Source organism: Poromitra crassiceps (genome assembly GCF_964638095.1).
Source record: "Poromitra crassiceps genome assembly, chromosome: 1".
NCBI classification, from domain to species: Eukaryota; Metazoa; Chordata; class Actinopteri; order Beryciformes; family Melamphaidae; genus Poromitra; species Poromitra crassiceps.
The window spans coordinates 124,271,182-124,287,444 of NC_139623.1; the positions used below are offsets into that span (position 1 = coordinate 124,271,182).

At 44.6% G+C, this 16,263-nt stretch overlaps 1 protein-coding gene across 1 annotated transcript in view; it reads right to left on the minus strand.

Annotated features, from left to right (window-relative positions):
• Nucleotides 1-1,562: 1,562 nt before the first annotated feature.
• The window catches only part of trim37 (tripartite motif containing 37), a 138,978-nt gene continuing 124,277 nt past the window's right edge, over nt 1,563-16,263 (minus strand). The window contains exons 22-25 of the mRNA XM_083653605.1: nt 15,049-15,229; nt 14,664-14,749; nt 7,126-7,242; nt 1,563-3,413 (exon numbers count right to left, since the gene is read on the minus strand). Coding sequence (XP_083509731.1) covers nt 3,361-3,413; nt 7,126-7,242; nt 14,664-14,749; nt 15,049-15,229 — 437 coding nt within the window. The 3' untranslated portion in view covers nt 1,563-3,360. The remainder of the gene's footprint in view (nt 3,414-7,125; nt 7,243-14,663; nt 14,750-15,048; nt 15,230-16,263) is intronic.

The window sequence follows — 16,263 nt, forward strand, 5'->3', positions numbered from 1 at the left end:
CACGACGGAGTTTACCATGTCAGACAGATGGTTGTCGATGTCTAGTTTATACCCAAAATCCGAGCGCAGTGACTTCAACTCAGTTAGCACATCTGCTATGTTAGCCATGCTGCTAGCATTCGTAGCTTCGGGCGGCGATTGAGGAGTCATTTTTGCAGTTGCGGTCTTGCGCGATCTGGTAAAAATGTTGAATTCCTTTGCTTCAGAGGGTTTTGGCATCTTTGACAACATGTCACATGATCGATACCTCCCTATTCGTGGGGTTGTTTCTCTATTTTGTGCTCAGTTGTGCGGAGCTAAGGCTGCCATCTTGGTCAAGATCCCACGAGACTCCCCTGAAATATCGCATTAACGAGCATCAGATGTACATACGTACATACAGACAACCCAAAAATATAATGCCTCCGGTCACGGCGGATGCACAAAAATGATAATGAGCATTAGTTGCTTCAATGTTGCTTCATGTTTTTCCTAAACATTTAAACACATTTCCTGAAAAGAGTTCACCACTTTGTCAAAACTCTACAGATCTCTCGCAAAATGACATAGCACTCCAAAAAGGCGTTCTCTCTTCTCAAAACTTTCTACCAAAACAATACACACAGCAATATTTATGTCTTACTTATATTTGTCTCTTCAAGTAAACACCATTTAAAACACTACCAACAAACACTGCAACATATGTTGCATTTTCTGCATTAAAGTATGTGAAAAAAGTGTTGATGCAAATTTTTGCTTCATGAGGCCCATGTTACATTTCAAATGCATAAAATAGTTAAATTTTTCTCGTTTTGGTAAAGTGTAGTTTGTTTGTTTTTAACCCAAAATAGCATTTATTATAATTTATGCAACACAAATGTGTGTGTAAGTGTGCGTGCGCATGTGTGCTTTGGTCTTGTTGAAAGTTTAAAATGCAAATTAAGTTTAAGTTGCAATATATATACTGTATATATTATATATATTTATATATATAAATAAAATACTACTACTAATACTACTGAATGTTACCCTTTTTAGCCAATTGGCATGAATACAAACACGCACCTTCACACACTCCATGCCAAATTTCAGCCTCCTAAGGCGAAAACTTTGCCGGCTTATAAAGAACAAAAAAAACATTGCATGGATGCTCCCGGGTGCCGTCCCTGTTCCGGCTGTCAACTGACTCTCCAGTGGTCACTAGTCTATTCCTGGTTGTCACGTAGTCTATTCCTATGAGTCAACTTATAAAGAAAAAAAAAACATCAACATAAAATGTGGTGAAGTTTTTGTGGACCAACAAACCAACAGTGTGACTTACAGAGCTGCTGGCCGCAGCTAAAAGAGTTGACTGACTAGCTCTCCTCCCTCCCATATGCTGTCACACCAGACAAGCCAACTTCGATAGTCGAGTTTAAATTCTGGAAGAGGGTCCCTGATCTACAGGAGGACTATTAGATAGTAATAACAGAACAGAACAACTAACAAAAGCCGAGAGACTGCGGTCAGTTTCAGACAACCATAAAAGCTTTTATTTCTTTGTTCAGTTACACACAATAAAACTGCCTTTTGTGCATTCTGGAAAGATACAGAATCAAACTTGCTTGTGAAACGGCACAGGCACAAATAAGAGAGCAGATCAACAAAATAAAAGCCTGGCTGCTATTCCCAAACTACGCTGGCACAGGAATATTCACACATATTAACAGTAACAGAAGGAATGGATATAGACAGATAACAACAATAATATTCACACATAAAGAAGGAACTGATAGACAGATTGAGCGCTACATGAAGACCAGACCAGGATTTGTCTTTCAACCGCCAAACAAGACATTCTGCCTCCCTGAACCCAGCCAACTTAGGCACAGATAACTCAACTGGTCAAAATACTTGCTGACCTCTATGCAGCAAGGTCCTCAAATGTTCTATACCACGATATTTACAATGTAAACTAGTGAATCCAAATATGTACAATGACAAAAATGTCATTTCTTCTGTCCAAAAGTCACGAAGTGGTCTTTAACATAAGATATAGCTTTATGAAATGGAATGAAAATGGCATAATAACCAAATGGTCCACTTGAACAAAGCAAGACCTCCAGTGAAATCAGGGGGCGAGATTCAAATCGACTTCAGAAAACCTGGTTCAAACGTTCAGTTCTTCCCTGTTGACCGTTTTGCCAAATCAACAAATAAGCAAATGACAGTAGGCATTCAGGCTTCATGTTTCACACTTATCAAGGTAAAGCCACTATCTGATGGAAAAAGAGTGAATTTTCCTTTCACTCAGACAGAGGGTTGAATCTTTGAGCTGTACTGTATGTTGTGTTACCGAGTGTTTCTTGTACTGTAGCACCTTGGTGAATATAAATAGTGGGACATGGGTGAAGAAACGTAATAGATGCCAAAACCAAAAACTCTTATACCACACAAAAGTGTATTCATGCCTCCTTACATAGTTAAGCTATAGTCTATAATCAATATCTTGCAAATATGCTGTAACCTTTTCAGCCTTATAAATATATTTATAGATGGATAAAACCATGTGCTGCAATTCACTAAATGCTCTATGCATGGATTTGATGAATAATAGCCACGAACGTGTACATGAATGATTTGATGAATGGCATGGAACAAAAGTACCAAAAATTGTATGCATGTACAGTTTGGTGCCCTGAACATTTTCAGAATTGGAGCCATTGCAGCAATGTTATTTTTTACTTTCCGCCATTACCTACAAATAGGGTTTCGACCATATCTGCTGAACTGACCATGATAAGGTTGGAAAAATCTCTCTACACCTATGTTTTAATGACCAAGGAATACAATATGGCTAAAACACCAAACTGTTCAGGTCAACACGTGAATTCACTGATATTGTATAGCTATACAATGAAATTCCAATTTTAAGTGAACTGATAAGATTGCTTGATGGTCATAGATAGGAAAATGGCAATATGTTTGGTGTTCGGTGTTTATGCCACAAGATTTCTGTTGTAGTTCTTAACACAATATCATTAAATTTGCTATTATATGAGGATGTGAACAGTTTTTGCAGCACCAGTGTTCAGCAAATAGAGGAGAAACCCTTTGCTGGTAATGCCGGAATGAAGCCAATCGGTACCATCTCAGTGATGGTCCAACTCTGAAAAGATCCAGGGCATCAAGGATGAAGGATGTTGCCTTTTCCTGGCCTAGAAGGTGATGAGTAGCTGCATTCTTTTTAGAGTTACTTCAGAAAGTTAGTTCATGCATAACAAGCTATTTCTATTCTACAGTCTAACTGACTTGTCTGCTGCTCTCCAGCTATGACTGAATTGCTGTGTGGCCAATGAGAACATGGCAGTGGGTTGCCAGGTCTGACGGGTCCGTGGGTGATCACCTCTCAGTGGGGAGGCATAGGTTGAGGTCATCAGACAGAAGCTGCTCTCCTGTTAGGAGGAAGAGGAAATAAAATATTATCTAATGCCTACCATATACCAGAAAACTTTGAAAAGACTCAGAAAATACTTTTAAAATACTAAAGTCTGACACCCTTTCACATCGGCTCACATCTAAAGACAATGAGTCATAAGTAAGTTTTTAGTCACAAACTGTAAGATTGTGAAGACTGCCTACACTAGAAGACTTCACATGTGTAGGCTAGTTTGTAATGTATTTGTTATTGCTTTTACTTCCCATGAACATGGAAGTGATTTTATTTTCAGACCGTAGGCATCAGGGAGTTCCCTAAGCACCTTCTCCGCCTAGTGGCCTGTTTGACCGGCTGCTTCATAGATTGAATGTTTGGGGGGTTGAGGCAGGCTGTATTAATTGCGTGAACCAGTAACACACACACAGACACACACACACACTAGAGATGCGCGGATGAGCTTTTATGCCATCCTAACCCACGTGTATGTATGCGTCCGCCATAAATCCAAATGATTTCCTACTATAAAATGTTATAGATCCGCGCCCGCCGTGCACACGACATTTCACGCTATAAGTCTCGCATTGGGGAGACGAACTTGCTGCCGTCGGTGCGATCGCAGCAACACGCTTCTCTCAGCTCCAAATTATAGACTTGTATTCAGAGCATAGAAACATTCTCACAGCGCCAACAAACAAACAGAAACAAGCTGCATGGAATTCCATCACAAGTGCGATCAATAATGTATGTGATGGCGGACTACGCGCAGTTGATGAAGTCTGGAAGAAAGCTCTTCAGACGCATCAGCTTTTAACACATTCACTGCCAACAACGTGTAAACACGTTTTCAGAATCCAGCTGTTGACTGCCAACAACGTGTAAACACGTCCTTGGCATCGATTTTTTTTTTTTAACGGGGGGTTGTGCATCTAACCCTTTTACATATCTTATATAAGTATTGGACGTGTACAACGTGTACAACCCATTCCACCGACCCACTAAGTGGCGACAAGGAAGTAGGAAGGCAAGCAAAAAGCAGTGTGATCCATTTCCATTCTCATGAAAATGGATTGGCGGAGGCGCTTTCGTTTTCGCGTTGATTGCTGGCGGTGCGGGATTGCAAACTTGCATCGTGGATTGCGGATGGAGCACACTTTGAGGCACGCAGCGTAAATATGACCAGAGTCGCAGGGGCTTCATCGGAGCTCTTGGCCAGGGCTCCGGGAGGCGGGCGAGTCCAGCCGGGCTTCCTCGGGGAGCGGCCACGCAGACAGGCACAGCCAGGCACAGCGGCAGCGGGGCAGTGAGGCTGGTGACAAGCAGCAGGCCATTTTGCCTTGCAAAATAGCACCAAATTGGAAACAGCCATAAAAGGCTTTTAGAATGGGATTTTCAACCCATTCTTTTTTGTTTCTTTTTCGCTCTAATTTAGAGTAATTTAATTTCTATTCAGAAATTTATTTGAGAGGTCGAGAGTATGAGAAAGTGAATTTGCACAGGTAGGAAAGTGCTTGTTACACGGCGCTGCAGCCAAGAAGAACGCCCACGGAGGGAGGAGTTGAAGCAACTCTCCCTCTCGCTCTCTCCCTCTCTCTCTCTCTCTCTCTCGCTCTCTCTCTCTCTCCCTCCCTCCCTCTCTCTCTCTCTCTCTCTCTCCCTCTCCCCCTCTCACTAGGATTAAACCTAGTGCGTCTCCCTCCCGAGAGGGAGGGAGAGAGAGAGAGAGGGAGGGAGAGCGAGAGGGAGGGAGAGAGAGAGAGAGAGAGAGAGGGAGGGAGAGCGAGAGGGAGGGAGAGAGAGAGAGAGAGAGCGAGAGGGGGAGGGAGAGAGAGAGAGAGAGAGCCAAAAATGAATGGTTAAAGTGACTGTTCTATCCAATTTCACAAAAAGCCGTTTATCTCTGAATATTTTTTCTGACGCTAAAACCATGCTGTATTCAACTGCTAATGCTTACATAACTACTAACTCTACAAACTAACTCTTTTAGACAGAGAAAGTACACATTCTATTAGTACTTTTGAGATATTGTATGTTCACAAAGTCCAAGCTGAAACGAATCCTCGGCTCTTGTAAAATGAGCCAGAATCCTCAAAAAACGGCTTGGCAGAAGCTACCTACAGCAAAAAAAAACGGCTGGCAGTCAATGTGTTAAAAACCCGCCGACAGGCGGAGGTCCTGCGCCCAAAACATCCATTTACAGCACATATCGATCGATATATTTTTTAAAGATTTCCCCGCATCACAGGACTGAACAGCATTGACAGCACAGAGCTGTTAGTCCCAGCTGGAGCGAAAGACATTCCCAGTGCAGATCAAGATGAGACAGCTGTCAGTATGAGTACGCCTTGTAAAAGTTACATCCAGGTGCAACGCATACAACATTATTAAGACAACATGGTGCACTAGTCATAAAATTCAGTTAGTAGTAACTTTGAGTTCTAAAACTGGTTTTATGCTTATGCAAAATCGCCAGCTCCGACTGCGCTGAGGAGTCGCCACATCTGGCCATCCTAGCAGCTCGTCGGATGGGAGCGTGCAGCTCCTCGAAAATGTGACTCCGCGGCGTCAACGCGGACAGCACGAGAGCTGTGATTGGCCGTTGCCTTGGGCCGCGCACATATCCGCTGACGTACTTGTTGTGTGGAATGAGGAAATTACATTTCCTCATGTAACAGTGCTTGTCCCTCATCTAGCAAAGCCTTCTGCAGGCTCACCGGAATGAGTTTTGAAATGGAGGGACTACTCCAGCAAAACTCTCATGATTTCATCTCGACATTGGCAATTTGTCTGCGACTGTGAAATCGCTTGAAAAGTCTTTTGGTGTAAGGTCAGCTTAATTTGAAATTATTTATTTTAATCATCCAAACAAAGTCATGCACTTCCTGGTTCCCTCATTTCAAAGTCAATGGAATTTTTGTTAAATGGCTGATATAAGGTATGTGCTTAACAAAAGTCTATGAAATGGCAAACAAGATAATCTTCACAAGGGGGCAATGGGGTAAATCATCCAACTAATAGATCTCACCATGAAACTTCCCCAGTTGATTACTTACATTAGGACTATGTTTTTTTGTATTACAGGTTTTCTCAAATGTTATGTTTAAATATGCAAATGAGGGATTATCTACTTAAATATGCACTAATTTGCACACATTTCCAGAACAGAAATCTGAACATTGGATTCAAAATTATAATTTCCTTTTGTTGACATATTAGACCCAAAGGTTTTTACAGAGGGAATTTTGGATATCTCTTTTTATCACTCCATAAATCAGAAAATACTGTCAACGGTCATAAAAAAAAAGCTAGGGTTGTGATCCTAGGTCATAGATGTATCATTTCTGCATTACAAACTTTTATAACGTTCCATGTCTGATTTCCCAAAAAAGGGGATTTTGCCCCCTGGGTAATAAAACATAAAAATTGCATTTATGCATAAAAAGTCATAAAAGTGGTCCTCATTTGTGAAGATTATCTTGCTTAACACAAAGTTTGTTGTTTCATGAACTTTTGTTAACCACAGACAGGAATTTAATGGAAATCCCCACAAACATCCTATTGACGTTTAGATGAGGGAACCGGAAGTGCCAACATCCGGGTCTCAGGCAGGTCTTAGGACTCATTCCTGCACGGGTGTGTGTGTGTGTGTGTGTGTGTGTGTGTGTGTGTGTGCGTGTGTGCGTGCGTGCGTGCGTGCGTGTGTGTGTGCGCGTGTTTATGGTGTTGGTTACCTGTACAAGGAGGAGTCCGGTTGTCGTAGCGATGGTTGCCAGGCTGCAGGGCCTCGTCCTCGGTGTCACTGTCACTGCTTGATGCTGCCAACATGACAGACAGGAAAGGCTGCTGGTCTAGAGACAGAGGACAAGACAGGACATGAAAACAAGCACAAGACCACACAGGACAGACCAGACCAGGACAGACCAAGTGAGGACAGGACAGTAAAAAGACAGGAGAAGGTCAGAAAGGACAAGCTAGAACACGACGAGACAAAAACAAGTCATGGGCCAACACGACACAAGATGACACACAATTTGATTCGGAGCAAAATAAAAAAAAGGGGAACAGAAAAAAGGCAAACGTTGTAGTTTCAGTTATTTTGTTTGTTAGCCTGGCATTGCCAAACCAATTCACATTGCATTGCATTTGCAAATGAAAATTGGTCTGGAATCTTTCAATTCAATTTCTATTTACCAACGGGCACATTCCAAAATGGGGGAGGGCATTTTAAGAAATTAAGTGCATGGGCCAATCACGGACGTGCCTCGTAGTTGATGTTGTGACTGGCCATGGCCAATCACGGACACAATCTGGGCAAAACAGTGATGGCTGCTCCAATGGCTCTGCGGCTCCCGAAGCAACAAGCAGTCATCTCAACATTCGTAGAGTTTACACAGCAGTAAGTGCAGTTATTGCAGAAATAATGAATGAGAGTATGTACCAGCAGAGTTTCTCAGCAGAAGAAAGACTTTTTCGCTGTTCTTCCGAGTGAATTTGGATTTGACTGGATCTGATGCTGATTGGCTGAAGGACTGGATTTGGCTACATTGATTTGCTGAAGGAATTGTCTGACAAGGCAAGAACTCCCACCACTGAAATGACTGTGGACGTATCGGGGTCCAGACGGAACCACAGAATGAAACAAAATGTGAGTTCAGGTGATCCGGATGGTTTACCAGGCTAGCACAGAGCGGCTGAAACATGTACACAGACTACAGTAACGTTACCAGGCTAGCACAGAGCAGCTGAAACATGTACACAGACTACAGTAACGTTACCAGGCTAGCACAGAGCGGCTGAAACATGTACACAGACTACAGTAACGTTACCAGGCTAACACAGAGCGGCTGAAACATGTACACAGACTACAGTAACGTTACCAGGCTAGCACAGAGCGGCTGAAACATGTACACAGACTACAGTAACATTACCAGGCTAGCACAGAGCGGCTGAAACATGTACACAGACTACAGTAACGTTACCAGGCTAGCACAGAGCGGCTGAAACATGTACACAGACTACAGTAACGTTACCAGGCTAGCACAGAGCAGCTGAAACATGTACACAGACTACAGTAACGTTACCAGGCTAGCACAGAGCGGCTGAAACATGTACACAGACTACAGTAACGTTACCAGGCTAACACAGAGCGGCTGAAACATGTACACAGACTACAGTAACATTACCAGGCTAGCACAGAGCAGCTGAAACATGTACACAGACTACAGTAACGTTACCAGGCTAGCACAGAGCGGCTGAAACATGTACACAGACTACAGTAACGTTACCAGGCTAGCACAGAGCGGCTGAAACATGTACACAGACTACAGTAACGTTACCAGGCTAGCACAGAGCAGCTGAAACATGTACACAGACTACAGTAACGTTACCAGGCTAGCACAGAGCAGCTGAAACATGTACACAGACTACAGTAACGTTACCAGGCTAGCACAGAGCGGCTGAAACATGTACACAGACTACAGTAACGTTACCAGGCTAGCACAGAGCGGCTGAAACATGTACACAGACTACAGTAACGTTACCAGGCTAACACAGAGCAGCTGAAACATGTACACAGACTACAGTAACGTTACCAGGCTAGCACAGAGCAGCTGAAACATGTACACAGACTACAGTAACGTTACCAGGCTAGCACAGAGAGCAGCTGAAACATGTACACAGACTACAGTAACGTTACCAGGCTAGCACAGAGCGGCTGAAACATGTACACAGACTACAGTAACGTTACCAGGCTAGCACAGAGCGGCTGAAACATGTACACAGACTACAGTAACGTTACCAGGCTAGCACAGAGCAGCTGAAACATGTACACAGACTACAGTAACGTTACCAGGCTAGCACAGAGCAGCTGAAACATGTACACAGACTACAGTAACGTTACCAGGCTAGCGCAGAGCGGCTGAAACATGTACACAGACTACAGTAACGTTACCAGGCTAGCACAGAGCAGCTGAAACATGTACACAGACTACAGTAACGTTACCAGGCTAGCACAGAGCAGCTGAAACATGTACACAGACTACAGTAACGTTACCAGGCTAGCACAGAGCAGCTGAAACATGTACACAGACTACAGTAACGTTACCAGGCTAGCACAGAGCAGCTGAAACATGTACACAGACTACAGTAACATTACCAGGCTAGCACAGAGCAGCTGAAACATGTACACAGACTACAGTAACGTTACCAGGCTAGCACAGAGCGGCTGAAACATGTACACAGACTACAGTAACGTTACCAGGCTAGCGCAGAGCGGCTGAAACATGTACACAGACTACAGTAACGTTACCAGGCTAGCACAGAGCGGCTGAAACATGTACACAGACTACAGTAACGTTACCAGGCTAGCACAGAGCAGCTGAAACATGTACACAGACTACAGTAACGTTACCAGGCTAGCACAGAGCGGCTGAAACATGTACACAGACTACAGTAACGTTACCAGGCTAGCGCAGAGCGGCTGAAACATGTACACAGACTACAGTAACGTTACCAGGCTAGCACAGAGCAGCTGAAACATGTACACAGACTACAGTAACGTTACCAGGCTAGCACAGAGCAGCTGAAACATGTACACAGACTACAGTAACGTTACCAGGCTAGCGCAGAGCGGCTGAAACATGTACACAGACTACAGTAACGTTACCAGGCTAGCACAGAGCGGCTGAAACATGTACACAGACTACAGTAACGTTACCAGGCTAACACAGAGCAGCTGAAACATGTACACAGACTACAGTAACGTTACCAGGCTAGCACAGAGCGGCTGAAACATGTACACAGACTACAGTAACGTTACCAGGCTAGCACAGAGCAGCTGAAACATGTACACAGACTACAGTAACGTTACCAGGCTAGCACAGAGCGGCTGAAACATGTACACAGACTACAGTAACGTTACCAGGCTAGCACAGAGCAGCTGAAACATGTACACAGACTACAGTAACGTTACCAGGCTAGCACAGAGCGGCTGAAACATGTACACAGACTACAGTAACGTTACCAGGCTAGCACAGAGCGGCTGAAACATGTACACAGACTACAGTAACGTTACCAGGCTAGCACAGAGCAGCTGAAACATGTACACAGACTACAGTAACGTTACCAGGCTAGCACAGAGCAGCTGAAACATGTACACAGACTACAGTAACGTTACCAGGCTAGCACAGAGAGCAGCTGAAACATGTACACAGACTACAGTAACGTTACCAGGCTAGCACAGAGCAGCTGAAACATGTACACAGACTACAGTAACGTTACCAGGCTAGCACAGAGCAGCTGAAACATGTACACAGACTACAGTAACGTTACCAGGCTAGCACAGAGCAGCTGAAACATGTACACAGACTACAGTAACGTTACCAGGCTAGCACAGAGCGGCTGAAACATGTACACAGACTACAGTAACGTTACCAGGCTAGCACAGAGAGCAGCTGAAACATGTACACAGACTACAGTAACGTTACCAGGCTAGCACAGAGCGGCTGAAACATGTACACAGACTACAGTAACGTTACCAGGCTAGCACAGAGCAGCTGAAACATGTACACAGACTACAGTAACGTTACCAGGCTAGCACAGAGCAGCTGAAACATGTACACAGACTACAGTAACGTTACCAGGCTAGCACAGAGCGGCTGAAACATGTACACAGACTACAGTAACGTTACCAGGCTAGCACAGAGCGGCTGAAACATGTACACAGACTACAGTAACGTTACCAGGCTAGCACAGAGCGGCTGAAACATGTACACAGACTACAGTAACGTTACCAGGCTAGCACAGAGCAGCTGAAACATGTACACAGACTACAGTAACGTTACCAGGCTAGCACAGAGCAGCTGAAACATGTACACAGACTACTATAACGTTACCAGGCTAGCACAGAGCGGCTGAAACATGTACACAGACTACAGTAACGTTACCAGGCTAGCACAGAGCGGCTGAAACATGTACACAGACTACAGTAACGTTACCAGGCTAGCACAGAGCAGCTGAAACATGTACACAGACTACAGTAACGTTACCAGGCTAGCACAGAGCAGCTGAAACATGTACACAGACTACAGTAACATTACCAGGCTAGCACAGAGCAGCTGAAACATGTACACAGACTACAGTAACGTTACCAGGCTAGCACAGAGCAGCTGAAACATGTACACAGACTACAGTAACGTTACCAGGCTAGCACAGAGCGGCTGAAACATGTACACAGACTACAGTAACGTTACCAGGCTAGCACAGAGCAGCTGAAACATGTACACAGACTACAGTAACGTTACCAGGCTAGCACAGAGCGGCTGAAACATGTACACAGACTACAGTAACGTTACCAGGCTAGCACAGAGCAGCTGAAACATGTACACAGACTACAGTAACATTACCAGGCTAGCACAGAGAAGCTGAAACATGTACACAGACTACAGTAACGTTACCAGGCTAGCACAGAGCGGCTGAAACATGTACACAGACTACAGTAACGTTACCAGGCTAGCACAGAGCAGCTGAAACATGTACACAGACTACAGTAACGTTACCAGGCTAGCACAGAGCAGCTGAAACATGTACACAGACTACAGTAACGTTACCAGGCTAGCACAGAGCGGCTGAAACATGTACACAGACTACAGTAACGTTACCAGGCTAGCACAGAGCGGCTGAAACATGTACACAGACTACAGTAACGTTACCAGGCTAGCACAGAGCAGCTGAAACATGTACACAGACTACAGTAACGTTACCAGGCTAGCACAGAGCAGCTGAAACATGTACACAGACTACAGTAACATTACCAGGCTAGCACAGAGCAGCTGAAACATGTACACAGACTACAGTAACGTTACCAGGCTAGCACAGAGCAGCTGAAACATGTACACAGACTACAGTAACGTTACCAGGCTAGCACAGAGCGGCTGAAACATGTACACAGACTACAGTAACGTTACCAGGCTAGCACAGAGCAGCTGAAACATGTACACAGACTACAGTAACGTTACCAGGCTAGCACAGAGCGGCTGAAACATGTACACAGACTACAGTAACGTTACCAGGCTAGCACAGAGCAGCTGAAACATGTACACAGACTACAGTAACGTTACCAGGCTAGCACAGAGCAGCTGAAACATGTACACAGACTACAGTAACGTTACCAGGCTAGCACAGAGCGGCTGAAACATGTACACAGACTACAGTAACGTTACCAGGCTAGCACAGAGCAGCTGAAACATGTACACAGACTACAGTAACGTTACCAGGCTAACACAGAGCAGCTGAAACATGTACACAGACTACAGTAACGTTACCAGGCTAGCACAGAGCAGCTGAAACATGTACACAGACTACAGTAACGTTACCAGGCTAGCACAGAGCAGCTGAAACATGTACACAGACTACAGTAACGTTACCAGGCTAGCACAGAGCAGCTGAAACATGTACACAGACTACAGTAACGTTACCAGGCTAGCACAGAGCAGCTGGAACATGTACACAGACTACAGTAACGTTACCAGGCTAGCACAGAGAGCAGCTGAAACATGTACACAGACTACAGTAACGTTACCAGGCTAGCACAGAGCGGCTGAAACATGTACACAGACTACAGTAACGTTACCAGGCTAGCACAGAGCGGCTGAAACATGTACACAGACTACAGTAACGTTACCAGGCTAGCACAGAGAGCAGCTGAAACATGTACACAGACTACAGTAACATTACCAGGCTAGCACAGAGCGGCTGAAACATGTACACAGACTACAGTAACGTTACCAGGCTAGCACAGAGCGGCTGAAACATGTACACAGACTACAGTAACGTTACCAGGCTAGCACAGAGCAGCTGAAACATGTACACAGACTACAGTAACGTTACCAGGCTAGCACAGAGCGGCTGGAACATGTACACAGACTACAGTAACGTTACCAGGCTAGCACAGAGCAGCTGAAACATGTACACAGACTACAGTAACGTTACCAGGCTAGCACAGAGCGGCTGAAACATGTACACAGACTACAGTAACGTTACCAGGCTAGCACAGAGCGGCTGAAACATGTACACAGACTACAGTAACGTTACCAGGCTAGCACAGAGCAGCTGAAACATGTACACAGACTACAGTAACGTTACCAGGCTAGCACAGAGCAGCTGAAACATGTACACAGACTACAGTAACGTTACCAGGCTAGCACAGAGCAGCTGAAACATGTACACAGACTACAGTAACGTTACCAGGCTAGCACAGAGAGCAGCTGAAACATGTACACAGACTACAGTAACGTTACCAGGCTAGCACAGAGAGCAGCTGAAACATGTACACAGACTACAGTAACGTTACCAGGCTAGCACAGAGCGGCTGAAACATGTACACAGACTACAGTAACGTTACCAGGCTAGCACAGAGCGGCTGAAACATGTACAAAGACTACAGTAACGTTACTGATCAGCTTGCTTATCAAGCGCCATGAGATCAGCTGTTACAGCGAGCCGAGGCATATAGGTTTGTTGCCTGTTGAGTAGCGACACCTAGTGGTGCTTTGACACAACTACATATTTTGTTGTTGTTTTCAGGCTGGGTGGAAATAGATTCGCCAGGTTCCCAGGCTAATTGTTTGTTGTTGCTCTGAATCAAATGTTTTATAGTCAGGATTCATCTCATAGGTAGACAGGTAGGTAGGAGAAGGCGGTGGAGAAGAGATGGGTTTTGAGGCGGGATTGGAAAACCGTAAGGGACAGGGTTTTGGATGTCAGGGGGGAGGGAGTTTCAGAGCCTGGGAGCTGCCCTAGAGAAGGCGCTGTCCCCAAGGCTGAGGAGATTGGACTTGGGAGTGGAGAGAAGGTCAGCTGAGGTGGATCTGAGGGAGCGGGAGGGTTGGTAGGGGGAGAGGTCAGTGAGATATGGAGGGCCAGTTGATGGAGGGCTTTGTAAGTGATGACCAGGATTTTGTAATTGATCCGGTAGGAGACGGGAAGCCAGTGGAGTTTTTTATTAGGACAGTGGTGATGCCTGGATTTGATGTAGATGAGAAATCAGGGGCGGCTGCGTTCTGGACCAGTTGGAGTCTGTTGATTAGACTGGCATTGATGCAGAGAGGAGTGAGAACTTCTTGAAGCGGTATTAGCGGAGCCCGACCGTGCTTTGTTTTCAATTAACAGATTAACAGAACACTCACAAAACACATTTAAAACTGTCAGATACAACAAAAAGATTAAAGTCCCATATAGGGAATATTTAACTATCTTATACAAATCAGCTGACCTTCATTTGGTTGTGAGGAGGGTCCCTCTGGCAGGGACTGATGAGAGTTTGCTGAACTTTCTGATTCACAGTCCAACATGGCTGCTCTGGAGGAGGAAGACATAGACGGAGGGGTGGTGGTAGAGGGGGGCAGGGCAGAAGTGGTGAAGTCCAGAGAAAGGGAAGAGAACATTACGTTTATAGTTAGTTCTTTTTGAATTCAACCCCAACATGAAGGACTGGACTCATACATACTGATGACACAGCAAAGTCTGGCAATACCTCATATACCTTAAATACAACCTTCTGAAACATTGATGATGCTTTATATGTGCCGATATCGTCTGGTTCAGCTAAATGGCCTAGTTAACAATGTTTTCAACTGTAAGTTTTCAAGCGTTCCAACCCCAGTGTCCTGCAGCTCTTGGTCGTGGAGATGGATCCTCCCAAGGGGCAGAGGTCGTCCCCGGGTCCCCCGTACAGCTGCTGCTCCTCTAGGTGCTGCTGCTTGGAGATGGAGACTTGGTCTGAGGAGGAGCTGCCCAGGGAGGGAAGAAGGCTCTGGGTGTCGTCAACCTTCAGCACTCCTGGAAGCAGAGAATGAGAGAGAGGTCAAACATGGTGAAAAGACATGAAACTAGCACGACATACCCAGAGCTGAAATGTACAGTGACATATTTTAGATGTCATACAAGAGCATGCAATCAGGCTTAACTTTTGGATTTGAACTCTATTTATAAAAAGGTTGCCACCACAAAATTCACAGAAATTATGCAAAATAATATTTTTCCAAAGTTAGTGCTGTAGTATAACCAGCAGGAGGCCATTGATGTGTGATGTGATTATGGTGAAGCTACACTGTGACAGTGAAGTTATGGAATGTTTGTGTAGTCTCTGTTGCACTTTGTATGTAGACGGTCCCTAAGCACTCGCCGCACAGCCGGCAGCACATAGAGAGTCTCTAAAAAAATTCATTGTTTGTCTGCTGTTATGTTAAGTTAATTAAGTTAAGTTATTTAAATTAATAATTTACTATACATATTGTCACGTGTCGCTCCGTAAACTGCATAAAGTTCACAATCTTATGATCTATTAACACATTCACTGCCAGCCGTTTTTTTTTTACTGTAGGTAGCTTCTGCCAGAGGGTTTTTTTGAGGATTCTGGCTCATTTTACAAGAGCCGAGGATTATTTTCTGCTTGGACTTTGTGAACACAAAGTTCACAAAAGTACTAATAGAATGTGTGCTTTCTCTGTCTAAAAGAGTTAGTTTGTAGAGTTAGTAGTTATGTAGATATTAGCCGTTGAGTACAGCATGGTTTCAGCGTCTGAGACTGAAAGCTGAGATAATCGCAGTTTTGTGAAATTCAATCAAACAGGCAGAACAGTCACTTTAACCATTTATTTTTGGCATCAGTGAGAGATCAGACATCTAAACAATATAGTTCTGAACGCCCTCTCCTTCAAACTCCTCCCTCCGTGGGCGTGTCTGGTGGCTTTCAGCAGCGCGTTTGTCACAAGCAGTTTCTACTGCCTGTCTGAGCAGTGAGCAGCCTCCCTCCCTGGGAGTGTGTATGGGGCTCACTCGTTTCTTGGGTTTGAGAGCTTTGATGAAGCTTT